The sequence below is a fragment of the Monodon monoceros genome, unplaced genomic scaffold (genome assembly GCF_005190385.1).
Source record: "Monodon monoceros isolate NGI ecotype Baffin Bay Population unplaced genomic scaffold, NGI_Narwhal_1 Super_Scaffold_2, whole genome shotgun sequence".
Lineage (NCBI taxonomy): Eukaryota > Metazoa > Chordata > Mammalia > Artiodactyla > Monodontidae > Monodon > Monodon monoceros.
In genome coordinates this window covers 58,995,649-59,019,791 of record NW_021703776.1, presented here as the reverse complement: position 1 = coordinate 59,019,791, position 24,143 = coordinate 58,995,649, and the positions used below count along the sequence as shown (strand labels likewise).

At 47.2% G+C, this 24,143-nt stretch overlaps 2 protein-coding genes across 8 annotated transcripts in view; one reads left to right on the top strand and one right to left on the bottom strand.

The window, feature by feature from the left end:
* SCRN1 (secernin 1) overlaps nt 1–9,822 on the top strand; it is a 54,274-nt gene extending 44,452 nt beyond the window's left edge. For 2 of the 3 annotated variants that reach the window (XM_029233692.1, XM_029233694.1), the window contains 2 exons: nt 6,129–6,309; nt 8,402–9,822. In XM_029233692.1, coding sequence (XP_029089525.1) covers nt 6,129–6,309; nt 8,402–8,560 — 340 coding nt within the window. In that variant the 3' untranslated portion in view covers nt 8,561–9,822. The remainder of the gene's footprint in view (nt 1–6,128; nt 6,310–8,401) is intronic. The other variant, XM_029233693.1, reaches the window with a different exon arrangement.
* Nucleotides 9,823–9,897: 75 nt separating this feature from the next.
* Nucleotides 9,898–24,143, bottom strand: part of WIPF3 (WAS/WASL interacting protein family member 3) — a 96,254-nt gene continuing 82,008 nt past the window's right edge. For 2 of the 5 annotated variants that reach the window (XM_029233688.1, XM_029233691.1), the window contains exons 8-9: nt 19,691–19,767; nt 15,304–17,532 (exon numbers count right to left, since the gene is read on the bottom strand). In XM_029233688.1, coding sequence (XP_029089521.1) covers nt 17,509–17,532; nt 19,691–19,767 — 101 coding nt within the window. In that variant the 3' untranslated portion in view covers nt 15,304–17,508. Of the gene's footprint in view, nt 12,258–14,309; nt 14,426–15,303; nt 17,533–19,690; nt 19,768–24,143 lie in introns of those variants that run through there. The other 3 variants (XR_003795243.1, XR_003795241.1, XR_003795242.1) reach the window with 3 other exon arrangements.

The window sequence follows — 24,143 nt, the reverse complement described above, 5'->3', positions numbered from 1 at the left end:
CTTTGGAGGCCATTTCCTATGTGGAAGCAGTACTTGGTAAAGCTCATCGATACGAAGAATTGGAGAGGGAAAGAGCAGAGAGGGAGCTTCGCATTTGGAGGCGGTGTAAAGTTCCGAGTCTCGTGGTGTGCTGGAGCCTGTGGGAGCTGATGATGTCATCTCTTCCCAACCATGTGCTCAGTGACATCACATCGGTAGCTTGAAATGGGCCCCAGTGGGCGTGTTTACACCTTGGAAATCGGCAGACATCATGAATTAGGGCTTGTTATTTTCACCACTGAGAGGCCCCCGCATCTGAGAAAACACACAAACACTCAAGATAAAGGATGGATAAACCAAGAGGGGGAGAGTATTAAAAATTTTCCATTTTAAATATTAGAAGGCTATTTCCCCACCCATTTCTTTAATTGTATTAGGCCGTGTACTTTAGCCTGGTAAACAGAAAATAGGGAGGAAGTTCTAGGAAAAAGGGGGTGTTTGACCCACTTTAGTGGCAGGGAATGGGGACATGCAAGGGACATGGTGTGTGTGTGTGTGTTTTCTTCGTCTTCTCCCAGGTACTAGGCTCGAGAGGCTACGTTGCATCAGCTGAGACTGTCTTGTCTGGTTAATTCAAATGTTAGTGCCAAGGGGAACCTTTTCATTATTGGAGATGATGCCATGGGCTGTAGACACCGTAGTTTACTATGTAAATACAGTGTGGGGCACAGCCTGCACAGACAGACACAGAGCCGAGGGCCTTGCATAAAATAGCACTGCCTCTGATTTCATCCCCAATTCTCCCAACACTGTCTTTTTCCTCTCTCCTACCCCACGGTTTTGACTTTCCGAAACCTCCCAGAGTATCTGGATCCAGCCCTCAGGGTGTCCCATGCTCCAAAAGTACTAGCCCTCTTTCCCTCTAAATGAAAACACCCTTCGTGGGTAAGTTCTGCTCTCCACCAGATGTGGCTTTGACTATATGATTAAAGTGACTCACAGTCAAGCTGGGATGACCCATGGATGAACCATTCAGAGGGACACCTGCAGTTGAGAGAAACTGGTTCTTCCAGGCCCTTTTCAGATTGGTTCAAAGTTTAGCAAATTCATCCAAGCAGGAGCCTTTGTGCTGCTGTTTTCTGCACCAGTGGATCTGCCGGGGACTCCAGGGCACAGGATAAGCCCAGCTTCATCGCCCAGGGGGTTTCTGCATCTTCAGTGTGAACAGAGCCATGTTTGAAGTCAGAAATGTGAGCTGGCCACTGATACTTAAATTCCAAATGCCAAAGCACAAAAATATTTTGCTTTTCTGCGGTAGCATAATGCGTATATATATATATATATATATATTAGAAACCCGCAGAAGGGCTATATAAGGGTGAGTGGTCATGGGGGAAAATGACTTTAGATTTAGAAGATCTGAATTTACTTCTCCATCTGGCACGTATTAGGAGTGTGCCTGTGGACAAAGCACTTAGCTTCTGTGAGCCTCAGTCATCTCATCTGTGAAATGGCACAGAAGTTTTTGCCCTGCCTTGTTCACTGCTGCAGGGGTCCCCAACCAACCCCTGGTCTGCAGCCTGTTAGCAACCGGGCCGCACAGCAGGAGGTGAGCGGCAGGCGAGCGAGCAAAGCTTCATCTGTATTTACAGCCGCTCCCCAGCCCTCACATTACTGCCTGAGCCATCACCCCACACCCCGCCGTCCGTGGAAAAATTGTCTTCCACGAAGCCAGTCCCTGGTGCCAAAAAGGTTGGGGACCGCTGCCCTGCTGTATCCCTAGTACTTAGAATAGTATCTGGATCTCAGCATTACACACATATTGAATGAATGAATGAATGAAATTCCATGAGAATTGAATGAAAGCACTTTGAAAATTATGATATATTGTAAAATGTTAGAGACTTTCATGATGATTTCGTCTTCCTTACAAAGGAAGAAACAAATGAGAGGAAAACAGATTTTTTACACTGGCTTGGTGCATCCATCTCAAGGTTTTAGAAAGAAACAAGGGACGGAGACCGCAAAGATGCCTCCAGTGAAGTGCCTTTCTTGGCTGTGGCTCAGAGTGTCACCCAGGACTAAAATCCTGCAGACTCTGAGACAGACCTTGCAAGCCCGTGCTGGCTTCGTGTCGTCGGACTGTGTGCCGTGGCCCTTTGCTTTGTCTCAGAGCTGACGGGTTCAGTGGTGGGGTTTCCTTTCATGTTGCTCATGGCTTTCTTTGTTTAATTGTCCTGCTCGAGGGTCCCCTTAGCGTAGCTCAGCTACCTTTAAACTTCCTCATTACCCAGCTACTGGGCCGACCTTTGCTGGTGGAAGCGCTTCCCCTTTTGGGCCTATCATCCTGTATTTGTGTCACACCACACCGTGGAGGGGCTGGGTGACCAGGGCGAGCTCTGGGTTAGGGGGCTTTTCTGAAGGTCAGTCTGTGAGGCAGCTCTGAGGGTGGGGCAGAATCAGCTTCCGGAGCTCCCTCAGCTGTGTCCCGCCTGCATCCGAGCCACCCACGGGCTCCTCTGGGGGTTCTCCACATGGCTGGTGAAGTGGGCACCGCCCTGGCTGGGTGGGCCTGGAGAGGTGGTCGCGACCCAGAGGGCAGTTCAGCTTTGCTGCTGGCTGGGCGTGCGGCCTTGGCAAGTCGTTTCCTCTTTCTGGGCCATTAATTAGCATACATTTACTCAAGTGGCATTTAAGAAGCTACCATCTGAGGTTCAGTGTGGGAAGATGTCAGAGTATCTTCTCACCTATTTGGACTTTTAATGAGATTTTCTGTAAGGATTGGCAGGAAATAAGAACGTTTGGAAACTGCTGAGTTATCCACGTTGCCCTTTTCTGGATATGTAGACAGAAATTATCAGGACTGAATTATAGATAATTCCCACACCCTGGTATATTAGTATTATTGCAGTTTCTTATTGGCAGTAATTTTATTTATTCAATCTCAAAAAAACCTTTAACCGCCAGACACATCTATGGTTCATGTTTTTAGCAGCTGAGGTTGCTGACTTCCTTATAGACTTTGGAAAAAAAACTCTTGGAGAGGTTTGGCTGCCTTAGAATATTATGGGAACCTCGTCATATTACTTACTTATTTATTTTTAAAGTTAAAATGGATAGATGGGAGGGTTAAACATATGGTCCCTCCTGTCTTAGAAGGGCTACCAGACACTCTCACTGGTGTTAAAATGAGTGTGGACTGGTTTGAAGTCCCATCACATAGAGGTTCTGATTTTTACTCTGCTATTATCCTGTGTATTGGGTGCAGAAGACCATGATTGTCCTTAGCACGAACTTCTTGAAGACACAAGTGCACAGGCCACATGACATAGAAAGAGAAATAACACAATAGCTTTAGAAGTTGAAAGGGACCGTAGAGATCGTTTCAGTCCAGTGAGAGACAGAGAGGGAAAATGACGGGCCCCATAGTTGGTCAAAGGTGACAAGGGGACACCCCCCCCCATTCTGAGTCCCAGCCCAGTTCCCTGCCCCACCGTCACGAGGCAGGCAGACCTGGATGGTCGCTCAGCAAGACCAGCGCCATCCTTCTCCCTCACAGGGCCGGTGTCGGGATGGTTCTGAGCCGCATGGTAAGAAAAGCACTGAGGTTCCAGAAACTGAGTGACAGATTTCCCAATGAAAACATCACTCCCACATGGCCTTTTGAAGGGTAGAGAAAAGAGGTGCAGTGCGGGGGATTGTATGGGGTAGCATCACACGAGTGAACATCATCTGTGGCCTGGGGCTGGTGTAATATGGGAGAACCCCTGTCCCAAGGAATCTCCTCAGCAGCCCGGTCTCAGCAGCCCTGCTGGACACTGCAGTTTCCCCGGCTCGCCATGGCTAAGCCTGCACCCACCCCGCCTCCAAGGCCAAGAGCAGGGGATCCCCCGGCTCTGACCCTTTCTGCCTAGCACTGGGCCTGGGGAGGAGGTGTGAACTGTGCAGGTTCTGGGGTGCTTGGCAGGAGCCCGGGGCCCAGTGTCGCTCAGGGGCTCTCAGCTCAGGCCAAGGAAGCTGCAGGTCACATCTTCCGGAACACGGTGTGTGTTGTGTGCACTGCCTTTTCAGGAAACCCCGAGTGCTGTCGGGCCCTGAAGGAGAGGACACTTGCCCGCTGTGAGGCTGCTGTGTTGTCAGAGACCAGAGGGGCACAGAAGCAGTTAGTTCTGGATGTCTCTATGCCGGACTCCGCCCTCTTCCACCTCTTTCCCTCCCTCCCTCCCTCCCTCCCACTCTCCTCTCTCCCTCCCCATCCATTACCACCTGCCAGTGAACCCTCAAACTGCCCTTTTGCAGAGTCAACCAAATGACCAATTGGAGAATTCAACTTCATGTAATCAAAATTCTTTAGACGCTTTAAAATTGTGCATTAATTCCTTTCGCTTTCAACGGCCACCCATTCAGCGTTCAGGAGAAGGGAAGAGGAGTGAGGTATTTTCAGGAGGCCGTAGGAAGTGGCAATGTGTGTTCCCCCTGTATGAGGTAGCTCCCCTGCATCTTGGGGAGGGAAGTTCCTTGGGAGGACTTGGCCTTGTGAAATTAGGTCCCGCCCACACGCCCATGCCTTGTGCTTCACGGTGGATGGGCCCAGCCTTCTGCGTTTGCATCACCTGCAGAACACAGCACTTATCCTTAACCTGTACCACCCACTTTGCCAGCTTTGGGAGCAACTGCTTTCAATATTCAAATTAAATTAGGATGAGCCCGACCTTTCATGCTGTGATCAGGGTCTTCTTCACCTGAGCCCTTTTCCCTTGACAACCTCAGGGAACAAACTCAAGAGGTCACTGCTAGTTACTGTGGTCTCTGGTCACGCTCCTCAGACTTGGATGTCATCAGTCCCCTGGGGACCTTAACAAGCAGGTTCTATTCAGCAGGATGGGGGTGGGGGGATGGGGGGTGGGGTGGGGGATGGGGCCTGAGGGTGATGCTGACTCTCAAGTCCAAGGACAGTTTGGGTACAAAGGTCATGGGTTTCCAGTTCTTTGCAGATTGTGGCATAGTGAAAATGTTTGTGTGACACAGTGGCAAGGCTGCTCTGGCCGCCTCAAGTCCAGGCATCTCGGGGCTGAGGGAATCAACCTCCCAGCTCACTTCTCACCCACTGGAGGCACCAGTTAAGAGGAGAGGAAACAACCCAAACCTGAGCCGTACACACGGGGTGCGGGTGTGTGTCTCATTCTCTCCAATTGTTAATGCAGGTGCCCGTGTGGTGTGATTGAAAACAGGCCACCCTCGGGGCCCAGAGGTGCCTGTGCTCTGCCAGGAGGACTGCTTTGATCCAGCCGTGTTCTTTCTGGGTGCAGAGCAGGGAGAGTGAGGCTCTCTCCCTCTAGTGTTACTGTCAGCTGTGGTCACCACAGACCCCGTTGGCCTGGGATCCCAAGATGCAGTTTCTTAGACACATGGCTGTTTTGGGGTGTGTGCACATCTGGGGGGGATGTGTTGAAATGTCCCCAGGTATGCACAGGTGCGTGCGCACACACACACACACACACACACACACACACACAGAGTCATGTCCCCTAAGACATCCCTCGTGCCAGAAGAGCTGAATCAAAGAGTTCTTGCGTTAGCCACCTACTATCCCCTCAGCCTCACTCTCACACAACCAGACTTCTGTCCTCTGTGGTGTGCCCTCTCTGGGGCCCCGGGATTCTTTCTTTGTCATCTGTCTTAATCTGTCCCACCTTGAGTCTGTCAGAGATATTCCAAACATTTTCAAATAAGGTAGAACCTAAAAAAAAAGGTTGAGGTCTCAGACCCTGCCTTTCCAGGAGGCCCCTTTCCACAGAGCACGGTGGAGACAGACCAGCTCTGATCGGTGGCCCATTGCACCCTTTCCTCAAAACAGTGTGTCTATCTGCCTCCTTCCATGTGACTGAAAGGGGCTCCTAAATGGCCTTCCCAGAACAAAGCCAGTCTGTTTCGATGTCTCCTCGCTGCAAATAGAAGAATTTGCAGCTTATAAACAGCAGTTAGTGCTACTAAAATAGTTACTAAGATATGCAGTTGGGTCTCTCCCTGCAGGCACCCGCCTGCCACCGTGAGCTGGCCCAGGAGATGTTTGCTGAAGGAAAGGGCAGCCTCTGGTGTCCTCAAGCCCCAGGCTCGGTTTGGCTGAAGTACCTCTCCTTTCTCTCCAGGTCCATATTCAAGCCTTTCATCTTTGTCGACGATGTAAAACTCGTCCCCAAAGCACAGTCTCCCTGTTTCGGAGGCGATGACCCTGCCAGAAAGGAGCCTCGGTTCCAGGAGAAGCCAGACCGCCGCCACGAGCTATACAAGGCCCATGAGTGGGCCCGGGCGGTCCTGGAGAGTGACGAGGTGAGCCTGGCTGTGAGCCCCGGGTGCGGGCGGGGTCCCTAGCAAGGAGGCGGGACAGCAGTGAACAAGCTCGTCATCTTCCTCCTCTCCAGCAAGTCCGCTTCCAGAAACCCAGGCTCCGGGGGCCCCTGCTAGAATGCTGGTGGTAATTGTTCCTCCCAGCCTCTTGCAACCCAGTGAAACCAAGCCTCTGCTTTTGATGTTATTCTAGAACTCAGTGGGCTAAGTATCTCCCTCTTTTACTTACTGTTCACCTGCAAATAACAGAAACATGCAGTACTAGTCAGGAGAACTGCTTTTCTGTTGTCGAAAATCCTTTGTGTACTTTGAGGGGTAAAGATGTGTACGTAACGGAGCACTTTAAAGATGCCATCATGTTGTTTTTTAACAAAGCTCTGGAGACGGTTGGTGGTGATGGTTGCACAGCAGTGTGAATGTCTTTATGCCACTGAACTGTACACTTCAAAATGGTTAAAATGGTAAATTTTGTTATGTATATTTTTTCATACAAAAAAGGTTTTTTTTTTTCAAGTTTCTAGCTTAAAATAGCTGTTCTTCAAAGTGCAGCCCTCCCTCCTCCACCCAAAGTTCTGATTAATAAAGTTACAAGACATCAATTCAAACAAGACAAACACTCAGTATATGCCCACAGCAACCCTTAGTGGTGGACTTTCATATAAAATCCAAGCCTCTGTTTTGCTGAAGGGAGAAGCAAGGAGCATGGTTGTTAGATGCTTATCTGCTTCCCAAGCATTTATTTAACAACTTGTAAGGGTCCAATTTGTCCTGGAGAAAGTGACATCTTATAGGTAAATTGCTGCGTGCCTTTTGCGTGGACTGGGTGAGCTTATTTTCTTATTTTCTTACATCCAGCACGGTGGACTCTCTAAAAAGGGTAGCAAGAAAGGACAGCGGTAAATCCAAGTGAATTCAGAAAGTATCTCTGAGAAGGGTAGTCTCACTATTTATAGACCTTGCTCTTGTGTGCCCCAGAAATGACCATTCTGACGTGTAAAAGTCACAGTTCTTTGACATCTGCCCTCCCTGCCAGACATTTCCCTGGAACCATGAATGCTACCGCTGCATTTCACAGAGTTCTGTCCGGGGCTGCCCTCCCTGCCTGTTGACAGTGCGTGTTTTCTAGGTGGATCACAGCAGGGGGAACATGTCACTCCCTGGTGCACAGTTTTGTGTATATTTGGCAAACGAAGGCAGGGGCAGAAAGGGCCGTGTGTTCTGAAGTATCCTACACAAAATTTCAAAGAGATGAGACCGATGAGGCTGGGTGGACTTTGAAATTTAGCAATGACCGTTGGTTTGAGTTAAGGCAGCACTAGGAAGTGGTCGATGGGTGGTGACAGCGGCTTCTCTGTTCTGGGACTAATTGGGCAAGTAAAAGCTTCTCATTGTCATCCACTGTATGTAAATGAGTGACTGCCACTTGGAAGAAGAGATGTCACCCCCTCAGAAAAAAAAGTAAATCGGGGATAGACATGCCATGTGATTATTCATTGATCCATTTATTCTTTCAAGAGACATTATTGGGAGTGCCTTCTCTGTCCCAGGCAGGAGGATAGAGATAAGCCCGGGTCTCCCTCCCTGGGAGATCATGGTCTAATGGGGGACACAGGTAAGTAGACCATCGCAAGACAGGAAGAGAACAACCGTGGCAGAAGGAAAGGCATTGGATGGGGGGTAGCCTAGAGGAAAGGCGTTCACGGAAGCCTGAAGGTGGGCGCAAGCTGACCGAGTGTTGAGGGGAGCAGGGTTGCCTGTGCTGTGGCGAGAAAGTATCATGGGCTGGAGGAATGCAGCTAATTCGGTCTGGCTGAAGAGCAAGGAGATGCGGGAGGCGTGGCAAAGGCGAGGCAGGCTGGAGCCTCAAAGGGCCTTTCCCAACGTCACTCAGCAGTCTGGATTTTTATCCTGAAGGCAAGAACTCCAAGCAGAGCAGTGACATCACCACACCTGCATTTTAGAACCATCCCCGTGGCAGTCCCGCGGGGAGCAGATTGAATGGGGTGGGGGGCAGGCCCTCCGTGGGGCTTTCAGTGTCCATTGTAATGACGCCCGCTGTTTTTGTCCTTCTCAGGAGCAAGGTCAAAAGCTGAGGAAGACGATGCTGGAACTAGAGAAGCAAGGCCTGGAAGCCATGGAGGAAATCCTGACCAGCAATGACCCCCTGGACCCCACCGAAGTGGGAGATCTCTTCTATGACTGTGTTGACACGGAGATTAAGTTCTTTAAGTGAAGTAAGCATTCCCTTTCCCCTTCTTATTTAAAATTTCCCACCTTACTAAATTACCAGCAAAACAAACCGCTCTCCTGTCCGAGTAAAATGAGAAAGTTCAGATGTGTTAACGTCACACTGTTCCCTAGTGTTCTGCCTCGGATCTCACAACACCCCCTTCTTCTGCAACATAGATCCCCTCCTTCTGCAGTGTAAACATGTATCCCATTTGCCTGTTGTGCGATTGTATGACTGATTGTGGATTTTAAGCTGCTCTTATTGTGTTTCAGTGACAAGGGACACGTTAGCCTTTTCATGGGAGGACTAGAGTCCATCAAGCCTTGAAAGACAGGCTCCACTGCGCCGAGTTTGAGGGGAAGGCAAAATCTTTTGAAGCCTTACTCTTTCTCTCGGTAGTGGTTTCTTTCTGGTTAACAAAAGGCATTTCTTTGGCCCAGGGCTCTTGTGTGTGCGCTCAAGGGAGGCATCCTGGCCTGGCCTCCCTTCTGCTGAGCGCAGGCCTGTAAGGCAGAATGTCTCCAGCTGTGTCTTCTGAGAGACAAAACAAGTGGGAAGGAATAAAGGGGGCTCCTCTCCAGGCCCAGCTCCATCCCGATTCCTGTGATCTGACAGAACCTGTGCACCGCGCTCGTGTGCGGTGGACCCGCAGACAGCTTCCACGTGCCCTGCGAGCTGGAAGCTGCCCACTGTAGAGATTGAGAGGCGGCTGTGCGTGACGACCCTGGATCGCGGCGCGGCTCTCCCATGAGGCACGGGGCTCTCCCTGCATGGCCGCTCACGTGCCGCACGGATGTGCGTATGTCTAGAAATGATTCTGGGCCTGGTTACCACCGTCTAGTTTAGGATTAATTAAATGGCCCTGTGGCAGAAGCTCCACCCCACGAAGCGGCAAATTTCTCAGCTAATGAGGGAAAGAAAGGAGAAATTCTTGGCTGTTTAGATTACAGTTGAAGTAGCTGGAATCTGAGCAGCCACTCCATTATCTCAGCAGAGACTTTAATTAAACTGATTTGTTTCCCATGTGTGGGCACATGAAGGATTTGACTTACCAGCAGAGCCCAGGAAAGCATGTGAGGGAGACCAGATGGGCCCAGCACGGGGAAGACAGAGGGCAGGAAGGGGACAGATGGATGGAGAAGCATTCGGCTCCACGGTGACAGTCCCACCCCCGCCCTTCCTACCCAGACTGTTATATCCCCCAAAGCTGTGGAGGAAGCACTTGGCTTTCCCTAGTCCTTCCCTTTATTCCTCTCGCCCTGCATGGCCCATTAGCTGCCTTCAGACCGGTAGCTGAAGTGGGCAGGTGCTGGTGGGGGCGGCGGGGGGGCTTACTTCCAGCCACTGAAACTCTCCACCACTCTTAACACGGAAGGGGGCAGAGATGCTGAGAAGTGTGTGTGTTAATACCGCAGTGGGAGGGAAGACAGCCGCTTCATTATGCAGCCTCACCTGTACCATGTGGGCCTAATCACCTTCATCACCGACAGGCCTTTCCAAATGGAAACACTGTGAGTGTCAGTAGTCTTGGAAGTGACTTCAAGTTAGTGACTCCTTGTCAGCTGCAGTGTATCATATGCCGTGAGAGCTGGAAGGGGCTTGGGCCCCATACACAGACGTGGACCCTGAGGGTCACAGGTTTTACTGGAACAAATCCTTTTTTCTACCAACTCCCCTGTAAGGGTGTAAGCATAAGAGCACCGTGAGCTTTCTGCCCAGCAGTTTTGCAAATTCTGTGGGTAAAGTCACTAACTACAAGTGGTGAGAGATGGGAGGAATATTTGTGCTGACAAAGTTAACAGCAGCTGTTCACGGTGGCCTGTGGTTGCTGAGTTTTGTCGGGGTTTGGCCTGGGCTCTCACTGTGGGCGAACTTAGGGTGGCCTCTTAGGTGGCGCAGCGTCTGTCTACAGCTGCTGAGTGGGGAAGGGTGAGGCTTGGGGGTGACATATGTACCTCATCCCCTCCCAAGCCCACCTGCTGAGTGGTTATTTAAAACAAGATAGTGCAGAAAGCCACTCTAAAATTTCACCATGTGGAATCCTCTCCCCCTATTATGGAAACATTTCATCAGACCTGGCATGTCTGAGATACCCAGGGTGATTAGGGGTTTGACCAAAAGAAGTCTAGTGAGAATAAATTACACCAGAGGCCTGCTTTCATTATTACGGGCCAAGCAAAGGTCACGGATAACCCAGCCAGACTTATGCTATTACTCAGCCATTGTGTAGTGGGAAACATAATGGCCACTTCTGTTAGGGACATTGACCTTATTCCAGCAACCCAAAGAAGGGCCAGCTCTGAGAGATGTCTTGGCTGACGCTATACATCACGATTGTGATGCCACTGTCTTACCACTAGAGGGTGTGGCAGTCCTTTTCGTGGCAGAAGTTAAAAGGGGCTGGGATGCTTCCATCAGGCTGTACAGAGATGTTCTATGTACAGTTAAAACCTGAGTAATAGCGGTGGACAGACTCTTTGTGCATTGGGAGGCGAGGGGAAAGACAAGAAGAGAGCAAAGAGCCTGCTGATGTGGCTATACTCGCTTCTAGTGACATATTAACAGCTTGAAACATGTAGTTGGATTTTGAGTACGCCATTGCTGGGGGGATGTTTGTTTTAAATGCTCCTAACAGACTCAGCTTTTGAAAAGTGCTTATCATTACATGGACGATTTCTTGACCAGGGATTGCTTTTCTAAAGGCAGTATGGGGAAAATGAATATTCAAGATGAACTATGGAAATAATGTTTAAAGGTTGGTGTGTAAATAGCTTCCTAAAATACCATTTGTGTATCCATTAAGACCTGGGGGAGGGGGAGGGGGCTGTGTATGCCTTGTGCAGAAAGAAGGCGTGGCCGTGAAGGACAGGATCTCTCCCCTATCCCCGCGCCCCATAATCAAACATAAGCTAGTTAGTCTTGGCTAGTAGCTGGGATTTACCACTCATACTCTGAGGAGGGGCAGAAGCTCCAATAAAAGTAAATTAGCAAAGCAGAAGTAGTACTCTTTCATCCTTGGAGGTGGTTTGGAATTTTAGGTAGAATAAAGGATATACTTGAAATTATGGTAATTCTTTAGTGCCCAATAACATAAGACAGTGTTATTGTTAGAAAGAGTCTTTCTTATAAGCTGTCTAATAGAGAAGGTGTATGCCTATTAGATATTAGCAGTGAAGTTCCTTCACTATTGGGTGGATTATTAGGTATAAAAAATAATTATCAACCAGGCAAAGTACTTTGCTTCCTGATGTCATCCCACATGGGTCCAGGTGTTACACAGCTCTGCCCAGCCCAGCAGGAAAGCCAGGTGGGACCAGTGTGTCTGTCATGAATGCACTAACTGCATTCTTGACTGAGGAGCAGTCAAGTCATTTCTGGGGAAGGTCTTCAGCTGAGCTCTCAGCTTTTGGGAGGAAGGAGGGAGAAGAACCCACTGAGCTGGCCTTTCTCGTGTGGAGGGGGAGGGGCGGCAGGTCACGTGCACCAGCTGACCCAGCAGTGCCTGTGCTTCCCTGTAGCCCTGGCATTTCATTCCATAGGGTCCTAGGTCCCAACTTCCCCTCCTATGGTTTGTGTCAAATGTGCTTTACCTGATTGAATCCAAACATCCCGAGATGTCACATGCCGATTTCTCGTGGGGATGAATACGTACACATTTGCAGTCATGTTGTGAGAAGTCAGATGTGTGAGCTGGAAAACGCTAGGGGCAGGGAATAATAAAAAGGAAAACCTTTCTGCTTCCTGCAGTGGGAACTGACCGTGTAGTCTTAATAGCCTTTTGTACACATATCTACAAACCAGATAACTTCCCCAACCAGTGCTTGCCCTTGGAATTGTCTCTAAATACATCAAGCATACAATAAAAAAATACTGAAATTAATGTCTCTTGGCCTCTTCTATCTTGTGTTTCACTAATAGATGTGGGCATTGGCCACAACATAGAAAATGTATGAAGGGGGATATATTTTATGACTGGCATCTTCGGAAGACCAAACCGTTCAGCGTTTTCTCCATTTATCCATTCTGTGGATAAATTCACTCTTTAAAAATAAACACAAAACCATGATATACCACCTCACACCCATCCGGATGGTTACTATAAAAAAAAAACAGAAAATAAGTGTTGGTGAGGATATGGAGAGTTTGTAACCCTTGTGCACTGTTGATGGGAATATAAAATGGCACAGCTGGTATGGAAAACAGTGTGGAGGTTCCTCAAAGAATTAAAAATAGAATCAGCACATAAGCCAGCAATTCTACTTTTGAGTATATACCCAGAAGAACTGAAGGCAGAGTCTCAGATATTTTTACACCCATGTTCATACCAGCATTATTTACAATAAGCAAAAGGTGGAAGCAAGCCAAGTCTCCGTCAATGAATGAATGGATAAACAAAATGTAGTATATCCAAGCAACGGAATATACAGCCTTAAAAAGGAAGGAAGTTCTGACACATGCTACAACATAAGTGAACCTTGAGGACATTATGCTAAGTGAAATAAGCCACTCTCAAAAAGTCAAATATTATTCGATTCCACTTTTATGGGGTACCCAGAGTAGTCAGTCTCATAGAGGCAGAAAGTAGAATGGTGGTTGCCAGGGGCTAGGGGGGAAGGGGAATGGGGAGTTACTGTTTAAGGGGTACAGAGTTTAAGTTTTGCAAGATGGTAAAAGAGTTCTGGAGACTGGTCACACAACACTGTGAACGTACTTAACACGACTGATCTGTACCCTTAAAAATGGTAAATTTTATGTTTATTTTACCAAATTTTAAAAAATCATCAGAATGGCCGGTGCCATCTATGCCGAGCATCTTTATTTTAAAGCCATAGAAGCTCCACTAGAGGAAAGGGTGCCACTTAAGAAAAAAGCCAGCTCTTCCCACTCTTGTGACCTAGAAATGCCAGATTGCTTCCATGATTTTGTCTCCACGTGACAGGCAAAATGCAACTGAATGTCTTGTTCATGAAAATAGGACTTAGTTACCAGCAACGTGACCTGTGTCAAGGTCAGAGTAGATGATGGCCCCACTTACATGACAAGGAACTGCTGACTCTTTAAACTTTTTTCTCAGCTCCTTTTCTCACAAACTGTAAACTCCTGCAAAGCTCCAAGGTAACACAGCATGTATCTGTTTGCTAGGGCTGCCATAACAAAGGACCACAAACTGGGTTGCTTAAACAACAGGGATTTATTATCTCACAGTCCTGGAGGCTAGAAGTCCAAGATCAAGGTGTTGGCAGGGTTGGTTCCTCCTGAGGGCTGTGAGGGAGATTCTGTCCCACCTAGCTTCTGGTGGTTTGCTGGCAATCGTCAGCATTTCTTGGCTTGCAGAAGCATCACCCTAATCTCTCTTTTCATCTTCATATAGCATCCTCCCTGTGTATGTGTCTGTGTCCAAACTTCCCCTTTTTATAAGGACACCAGTCATATAGGGTGGATTAGGCGTCCACCCTACTTCAGTAGGACCTCATCTTAACTTACATCTGCAACTCTATTCCCAAATAAGACTACTTTCTGAGGTATGGGGTTAGGACTTCAAAATATGAATTTTTGGAGGACACAATTCAGTTCATAACAGAGCAGGTTCAAGAAGGATGCCAAGCCTCCTGGGGCACAGTCTGAGAACCTAGAACATGCTTCTGGAGTCCATAGCCCGTCCCATTAAGTTGCTCCCCTCGCCCCTCTAGGCACCACCTCTCCCACCCGGAACTCCATCAGGGGTGCCTAGAACTATGGCCACTTCACATACCTCTACAGTCAATGGCTTTAAAGTCCATCCTCCACTTTGTCGATTATCTTGGGCCATTGCTTTTCCTCCAATCAGATGGGCCCTTTTGGTCATGAAAAAGCTTATCTGTGCCTCTACTAATAAAACAGCAGATAAAACAAGTCAGGTCCTTAACTAATTCAGTTGCAAAGTGTGTAGCAGCTAACTTTGAAATTACTTTCTAGATGAGATTTATTTCAGGAGCATCTATGAACTTTAATTACTGCTCTCTCCTTGTTATCCAACAGCAGAGCTAGTGATCTGAGCAGCTCAGTGAATATCTGAATGGAATGCCTGGAATGCAGCCAGCGAGAGCTCTGTGTGTGACTGAATGTATAATAAACAAACCGCTTGTACCCTAGAGTGTGTGTGTGTGTGTGTGTGCGCGCACGCGTGTGCGCACATGCGTGCACCGATACCTTGGTCTCCTATGACCCCAGGGTTAAAGGCTAGCCCAGGGGTTATGTTACTCCATCTTCACCACTATATGTTTAGATACATATCTATGCCCCCATTTTACAGATGAGGAAACTGAGGCATAGACTGGCTAAAATTGTTACTTCCCTAAACTTGTAAGATGCAAAATCGAGATTCAGATCCATGTTTTCCCTTAAGCCAACTTACCTATCAGGTAAACCTCATCTCCCCTGTACCTGAAGACACTATAATGGAGATGATTACTGCTCCATATAGGAGAGTTTTTGAGGGTTTGCTTAGTTGAGGTGGCAGTGCTAAGTGCACTTTAGGTTGAAAGCGGTTCCATTTTAACACAAGTCAGCGTAATTTGTAAACAATACTCTGCCCATTTGATTTTAATAAAACTGAGTACATATAGTGTTATCTACTTTTCACAGAATGCATTTGAGAAAGTTTTTCCCTTGGTTGGTTTTCCCAAATACCCATTTGTTTAGTTAGCTACAAAAGCGTTGGTGCTGGTGACCATCGATAGGCTTTAACGAGTGAATGGCTAGAAGCGTTCCCACTTATTAAAGTTTATTGGGTACAAAGAAATGAATCTGCAGAGGGAACATCAATAAATATAAAATACACGTGAAACACTGCGGGAGTCACAGACCACAGCGCCAGCAAGAATACGCGAGGATGGGAGGGGCGCTACATTTGAGTTTGTGGTCTAGGGGTGAAGGGTTTGTCCCGCCGGAGGCTGGCACCGCGAGAGGTCAAAGGGTGAGAATTCAGTGATGGGTCTGGAGGAGGGATGTGATCCCAGGTTCCTGAAATTTCTCCCTAATTGCAATTTTTGGTTTCTCCTCATTCCTTCCCTCTGTCCTTGAATGGTTTTATTTTGAATTTCCATCCCAGCGGTGCAGAACATTGATGTGTAAACACCTCATCAGGGCAGGCAGTCTACTCTGAAGGTGGAACAGCCTTGGTCTAGCACCTCCTTAATCATGATCAGTAAAACCCTTGTAATTATTCTGTACACCTGAGAGAGAGGTGGAGCGGATACTGTAATAAACAGAAGTTCTGACCTTCTGGAAACCTTGCAGAACCAAAAAAACAAATCAGGTATGCCCATAGCTGATGACCTGCAAAAGCTTCTTTTCCATTGATTTAGCTGTTACAACTTGGCATGATTTATTCCCCAGGGAAGGGAACTTGACCTCGCTCAGTGGCTTCTGTCTGGAATGAGAAAGCATAACAATGATGGAGGACACCATCTTAGTCTCCACTCCAGACAGCAGCTAGGTGGGTGTATCATCATGTTTGCCAAAACACTCCTAACGGCTACCTTTCGTGGATGGCGTGTTCCGGGCATTACATCCTTGAGGTGTGAGTGCATGAGTGGGCTATTTCAAAGGCAACTTATTTTTCACTGCTCTTCCCACTTCTGCCTCCCTGATTTCCTTTAATCTGCAGGTATTCTGAGCACAGATGAGGGATCAGTCTGTTTCCTCCTATTTTCTCTCCTTCCTCTGTCACAGCTTTTCCACCAAGGATGGGGTCATGCAGCAAGCAAAAACATACTGCCATTCCCTTGCCAGCTCCAGAAAAAGGGTGTGAGAGGACAGGTCCCAGCCAGTCCTGAGCCGGTCCACAGTCAGGGCTGGCTGAACTCACACACTTCTCCCCACCTAGAGAGGTGCCACCACAGGGACTGGGGGACTCTCAGACCAATTAGGTTCTCTTGGGCTCAGAAGGCAGCTAGGATTTGCCTGATGGGTGGCTCCAGGTTCCCTAAGGGTGGGCGTGGGGCACTGATATTTCAGGCAGATATTTCAGAATACATTTCAGTCTATACTTTCCGTGTCATGTTTTTCACGAAAACCCTGCACTCAGGGGAGGAAAAAAAAGAGCTCTGAGACAGAATTAGGAATTTACTCATGATGACTTAACACAGGTTTCTAACTTGCAGGGAAAATACTGAAATCTCATACAGCTCACCTCGTTTGCCAGGATGAGGCTGGGAACTTGGAGGGACAGGAGGAACGTCATGCAGACTTGGGCACGAGGGGCAGTGTAAACAGTAAGAGCATTGGCTACTTGCAGGATCATTCAGATACAAAAGGGGCCCTGTGGTTGGCCTTGGAGAGGCCAAGCCCGCTCTTGCCTTTGACTTGTGTTATGTTTACATTAGGAAGCAAAAGAATCCCTGTACTGCAAGACGGGAACGAGACATGGCATCTCGTTCACTGGAGGCCGTGTGGCATCGTCTGGGTGTGGCGACACATCGCTCTCTGTGAGCCGCGTCATTTATAAGGCATTATCTGGTTTGATTTTGCAGTTTGTGTGATGAGACTAGAAAATCATGCCAGTAAGAAGCTGTTGTAGATACTATGACTTTGGGAAACTAAGGAGTCTTCTAAAAATGGTTCCGAATCTAGGGAGGGCCAGCCTGCACGCGTATTTACAGTCATGGAATGGACACTCTGTGGTGGGGACAGGGCTGTCATCTGTGCTGACAGATGAATGCCAAGATGCATTTTAAACAATGGAGAAATGATGTGTGTGTTTTGTAAATTACTCAAATAAAAATCGACTATAATACTGATTTAAAGCCTGTGCAAATCACGTATTTACAATAAATAAATGCTCCATGCAGAGCCTGTATGTCAACTGAATTACAACTTGAGAAGGGTGAGGTCTGACATTCTCCTGGGGATGTCCACCCCGCCATATGGACCCCCAGGTGGCTCACAGGACGTTGGCTTCACCTGTCTTCTCACCGGAGTGTCTTCAGCGATAACTGTGGAAACACGACAGTGTTATCAGGTGGGGTCAGAGGACTCGCAGCACATAAATGACACACTCCGGGGCTGGGCAGTGAAGCTGTCCCTCCTGCGTGCAAGGCTGCCAGGGTCTGATGGTCCCATCATACGTAAGGTGCTTATTTTCACCCAGGAGGTCATGGGTGGAAAAGGAATGAAAAGTGTAGCTTGTGGCAGGTGGGGACCTAATCCCATCAAAAACATTTAAGGGATCAAGCACCAGCAGACTCACTTGACGGGAAGCTGAAGAAAAGCAAAGAACTTGGTGGCAATCCCAAGACAAGGCAACGGAAAACAGAGAAAGGGTCCCAGGCTTTCAGATTTCAGAGCTCCCAGCCTTGCACGGATCACTTGGGCTCTGTACCCATAAAAGAAGAGCACCCCCAGGGTGCTGTTCACCATGTCTGGAACCCCGTGATTTCTCTGGGCGATTTTGCCTCACTGAAATGAAAATGAATTAAGATGGTGTCCAGCTAGACATAAAGAAGATCTTCTTGACAATGGGATGCCCAAGAGAGACTTAACAATTCATCCTTGACTAGACTTTATGGGCTCAGGGATTTAGATGTGTGCCTGCCATGAGGTCAGGGACCAGACCGTGCATAATGTCCCATCGTGCTTGCCACGTCTGAAGGTGAGGGTGACTCCTGTCTTGTCAATTCTAACATGCCAGGCAAAGCAGTGAGGTACAGTGGAAGGAGCACTGGACGAGGAGTCAGAGGTCTGTGAACGTGACCTTGACCTTGGGTGAGTTCCTTAACCTTTTGGAGCTTGGTTTTCTCATATGAAAAAAGTTTGCATTAAAGGTATTTCTCCAGCTTATACCACAGAGTTGCTAAAAGGAGCATGCAAGTTATCTAAACTATATAAAGAGCTATATAATGGAGGAGATATTATTTTGATTATTACTATATCTTTCTGATCACAGGAGTAATGTATTTATTATGGAACATTCAGAAATTGCAGAAATGCCCCCTAAGAAGTCAAAATCAGCCATCAGCTGGCAGAGTGAATGCCTGTGAACAATTCTGTGTATATTTTTCCTGTCTTCTTTTTTCCTCTGTATACATACTTTCTCTGAACTGCAATCATACACCCAGTTTTGAACCTACAGTCATCTGAGAATGGTTATTGCAATTCTTGGATTAGCCATGGTGAGAAAGGGGAGGGGTGCTTGTCCTTCAGGGAGCTCATCCCCACTTCCAGTAACCTAAGTTCCTTCTTTCTCACATCCCTTTCCTTGAGGTTCTGATCTAACAGCAGGCCACCCCTTTTGTTACATGGCACTGTGAAACAGGAGGAGGCCAGGGTGGACGGAATGCATGTTTTCAAAGAAACGAAGGGCCTTTAAAGATGAGACCCTGTCGTCTGCGGTGAGAGATGTCATCTCTGCCCAGGTTAGAAAAACACTGTGTCCAAGTTGCCTCGTGTGAGCACGAGGGCATTTCTTCAAAGACTCATAATTATGACACAAGCACCCCTCTGGTTCCCCCGATCCCCTCCCCACAGCCTTCCTCTAGCCACCAGCAAAATTTGTGGCTACATCTGGTCAAAAGAAATGATAATGTTGGGGACTTCCCTGGCAGTCCAGTGGTTAAGACACCGTGCTTCCGCTGCAGAGGGCATGGGCTCAATCCCTGGTCAGGGAACTAATATCCCACATGCTGTGCAGTGTGGCCAAAAATAAAATAAAGTAAAAATTAAAAAAATAAGTAAATGATAATGTCGATGGGAGAAAAATCCCCAGGATGCTATGAGAAACCATGTATTCTATAGACGAGAGAGAACACCAAATTATGTTTTATACATGTTACAGAGCTCTCCTCTCAGGCTTCTCAGGCCACGGTAACGAGGGAAGAATGATGGGAGCGAACGGGGTGATGGTTGCAGAGTGATTCCCAACGGGTTCTGTGTTGCCAAAGCTGCTTCTGTGTGTGGTGGTGATTCCAGAGAAGCTCCCCCCCTTTCACTCTTCAGGTTTTGAAATTGTGTTTCATCCCAGCTGGAAACAAAGGTACCCCTATGGCTTTCCCTGAGGAAAAACGGGAGGCTGTTCAGAGGAAAGCACACCCTCAACATTTCTGTGCTCCCTGAGGTTTCCCAGTTTCACACTCAGAGACCTGAGGGCCGTGTTACCTGAGTATTTCTGCCTTTGATGTCATCGGAGCTCTGGCCGGCCGCCTCAGTGTGGAGCCAGGGACCAGGTGTGCGGCCTGAAAGACACAGGAACCATCCCACCATCTGCTGGCCCAGGGCCAGCTATGTGCTTCATGGAGAAAGTCTGGCTAAACCGGCACTTAGGGCAATGGTACAGGAACCAAGGGTAATGTAAGTCGGTCAACCTGAAACCCTCGGGCTCCTGGCCCTAGACTGTGCGTTTCTAACCCACTGCCTCTATGTCACACACTGTGGATACAGAGGCGTCACGTCCACTGAGCTGGGAGGAGAACAAGTGATGAAGGCCTCTCATCTAAATGCAGGTGCGAGCTTCTCAGCTCTGAACACAGGATCAGCTGCAGACTCGCTCGTGTGTCCTGGCCCCAAATGTGCCGGTGTCGTGCTAGGGTTGCTTAAAAAAGGAGTGAAAGTGTGTGCTGACATAGCTCAGACCCTGTTCCATGAGGATCCAACTCACTCTCTAAAACATACTAGGTTTAAATATTACACAAGTCACATATGAATATATTCTCACAATTAAGAATTCAAAGAATATAGAAAAGATAATAGGGAAAAAATACCCCCTCAAGTGCTTCCTCTCTGCCTGCCCTTCTCTCTAATCCCAATTAATTATCCCGGAGTTGCCTCTGCTAAAAGTCTGCTGTTTATCCCTCCAGCTTTGTTTTTCTTTTTGACATTTACTTACACAGACGTGTGTACATGTAGATACATGGTTTGGTTGGTCTAGCCAAGTTTTAAATCCACATTCCTAGGAATTCCAGAACTTTTCCTGTGAGTCAGGTGATCCAAATGGTGTCCCTGTGTCTCCTCTGCTGCATTTGGTACAAGACTTTTCTGTCTGCTTCTGTCACAGGCTAGGAATTAAATAACCATGTCCCAAAGCCTTCCCAACAATTCACGTTGCTGTGCTACTTACAAAGCAACATGAAAAGCAGAAATATCAATCCCAGATTATTTATGATAGTGAAAAGCTGATAATAACCTGTATTCAACAACAGTGTTTAGGAAATCTAGGGTTCATTATCGTATGATGGAGCACCAAGAAGCCATCTGAATGTTTACAAAGGCTCAAATAATTTGGGGTGATGTTTGAAATGTAGGACAAAAAAGCAGGCTAGAAACTGTATACATAGCAAGATGTCAACTATTTTTAAAAATCCATTTAAAAAATGTAAATAATATACTGAATTGATTCCTTTTGGATTTACTGCTTTTTAAAAACTCTTAAAAATACTCTTCAAGTTTTCTACAATGGGCATATAAGTCATCTTAAGAATCTGTTATGGTAAGATATAGTTTTTTAAATGAACTGCCACATAGAAGGGTCTCTGCACCTTACAAAACATTAATCCAATGGACACTATAATTTTCATTAAAATACTTTTAAAATTACCGAGTGCACTTGTTCTAGGATGAAGATATTTTTGGACCAACGGCATAGGGAGTACTAGGTTTTTAGTCAGATTTACAACTGAGCAAAAAGTAAAGAGACACTGATAAACAGCCCCTGACCGAATTCCACGCGGCAGTATGGCCTTGACACTATTGTTCTTAGATTTACGAAACTCCAGTCTACTACAGAAAAGCCTTCCTCTAGACCAGGGTTTCTTAACTTGGCTCTACTGACATTTGGGGCTGGAAAATTCTTTGTTGTGGGGTGCTGCCTGTGTGCTGTAAGCAGTTTCACAGCATCCCTGGTCTTTACCCGCTAGACGCCACTAGCACATGCCCCAGACCATTTGTATCAACAAAAAAGGTCTCCAGACAGTGCTGAATATCCCCTGGGGGGCAAAATCCCCCACTTGGAGAACGACTGGGCAATGAAACAGGCTTCTCCATAGGTAAGCAGTGCCCACTAGTTTTCATAAATACGACTGGAAACAACAGAGCTAAGGAGAATCAATTTCTTCTTAAAACAGAAAGGAAAACTCTGCACCTTGTTGTAAAAGAAATTTCACTGCTGCTAGAATGTGTGGCTGAGAGTTGCCAGGGTTACCCAGGATGCTTTTAATCCAAATATCTCCTTGGGGGGTATTCCCTTACGAGATGCCACTAGAATCTCTTAGAATTAAACTGTAGAGCCCTTCTGCTTGAAACAGTCCCTCACATGGGCTGTTTGCCCACAGAAGAGTATTTCAGATTCGCTAAAATGGTGGTTTTCAAACTTTTGGTACCACGGCGCACAGTAAGAAATCCCTTTCCCATCTCTATCCAGTCACACGCGTCTACTGCATGCAGAGCAGCCCAAGGGACCGCTGCTGCTGCCCCCTAGTAACCAGATGGCACCTCTTCCCCCAGTTATCAACACACTGTGTTGCAGAAGCTGCTGGCTACAGAGCAGCCGGATAGGAAAGACTTCGCTAAACTGTGGGGCTTAAAGAAGAAAGTCTGTGCTTGGGCTGGAGGAGCAGAGGCATGAGGGCCACGCTGGTTTCCAACTTTATTTTTTGTCACTTGTAAACCAAGCCAGGCTTGTACCTTTTCTCAGACACAGACATATTTTCAGGTCAAAAAAGAAAAAAAAAATCCGTTCTGTAGCCAACCAACAAGAGGCTGAATACTACAGGGCTTGGAAAACACCCAGAAAGGATTTACAAACTTGGTTGGCCATCAAAGCTGGGTCTCCCAGGATCCCCTCCCAGTCTTGGAGTACAATTCCAGGGGCTGGGTGAGGAGAAAGCGGACTCCTAGGAGAAGCACATCTAACCGTCATCTCTGGGCCAACTCGGTCTCTCTCTAAGGTAGGGCCCACATGGCATAAGGTGGAGAGTGGTAGGTATGGTGCAGAGAACCAAGCTGTGTACCTGAGACAAATGGGACGCTGCATACACCGGCCTCACGTGCAGAGAAGGAATGCTGGCCAGACCACGACAAGAAAGGCAGATGGTCAGATGGAATCAAAAGCACAATTCTCTGTGACTGGGAACATTTCACTGGCAACGCTAACTGTATGACACAGACATTAAGTGGAACGGTAATTTCTGCTTCCCTTCCCATCCCCAAAGCAGCGCAACAGACAGGAAACGGTTGAAAAACAGAGGAGAATGTTGTTACTAGGTGATTTCAGTGCGGATTTCAGTGCGGGGATGAATACATGGGCTGGGCCAGAGTGAGGGTGCCCTCAGCAGTCTTCCCCAGGGTTCTGTATGTTGTGTGATGATTGTTTACAGAACGGGTAGACAAAATAATTAGCTACTAAGGGTATCTGAAAAAGGCCTGAGAAAATCTGGTTAAAATGTTAAACCTTGTATTGCTATTGATGGGAGTAGTTGTTTTTATATCTTATAAAAATAATAAAAAGATTCTGTTAAAAAATATATTTATCCAGAAAGATGTTGATTTGAACTTTAAAAAGGAACATGGAATCATCATTTTCCCTTTTCAATACAGAGCCACTGAGTTCTGTTGGTAGCTCCCTTTCTAATGTCAAGTTCATCCTTTCCTCTCAAGTGAGCCTAGGGCATGTAGTGGGGTCTTCCTAGGCCTCTGCATGGAGACTCCTCGCTCAAGAAGGCGTGGAACATACCCTTGGATTGGTTCTATGCTGTTCCAGTATTTTGGGCAGCCAACATGATACTATACATAGAGAATCCTAAAGATGCTACCAGAAAACTACTAGAGCTAATCAATGAATTTGGTAAAGTAGCAGGATACAAAATTAATGCACAGAAATCTCTGGTATTCCTATACACCAATGATAAAAAATCTGAAAGTGAAATCAAGAAAACACTCTCATCTACCATTGCAACAAAAAGAATAAAATATCTAGGAATAAACCTACCTAAGGAGACAAAAGACCTCTATGCAGAAAATTATAAGACACTGATGAAAGAAATTAAAGATGATACAAATAGATGGAGAGATACACCATGTTCTTGGATTGGAAGAATCCACATTGTGAAAATGACTCTACTACCCAAAGCAATCTACAGATTCAATGCAATCCCTATCAAACTACCACTGGCATTTTTCACAGAACTAGAACAAATAATTTCACAATTTGTATGGAAACACAAAAGACCCCGAATAGCCAAAGCAATCTTGAGAACAAAAAAAAAAGCTGGAGGAATCAGGCTCCCTGACTTCAGACTATACTACAAAGCTACAGCAATCAAGACAGTATGGTACTGGCACAAAAACAGAAAGATAGATCAATGGGACAGGATAGAAAGCCCAGAGATAAACCCATGCACATATGGTCACTTTATCTTTCTTTTTTTTTTTTGCGGTACGCGGGCCTCTCACTGCTGTGGCCTCTCCCATTGCGGAGCACAGGCTCCGGACGCACAGGCTCAGCAGCCATGGCTCACGGGCCCAGCCGCTCCGCGGCATGTGGGATCCTCCCAGACTGGGGCACGAACCTGTGTCCCCTGCATCGGCAGGCGGACCCTCAACCACTGCGCCACCAGGG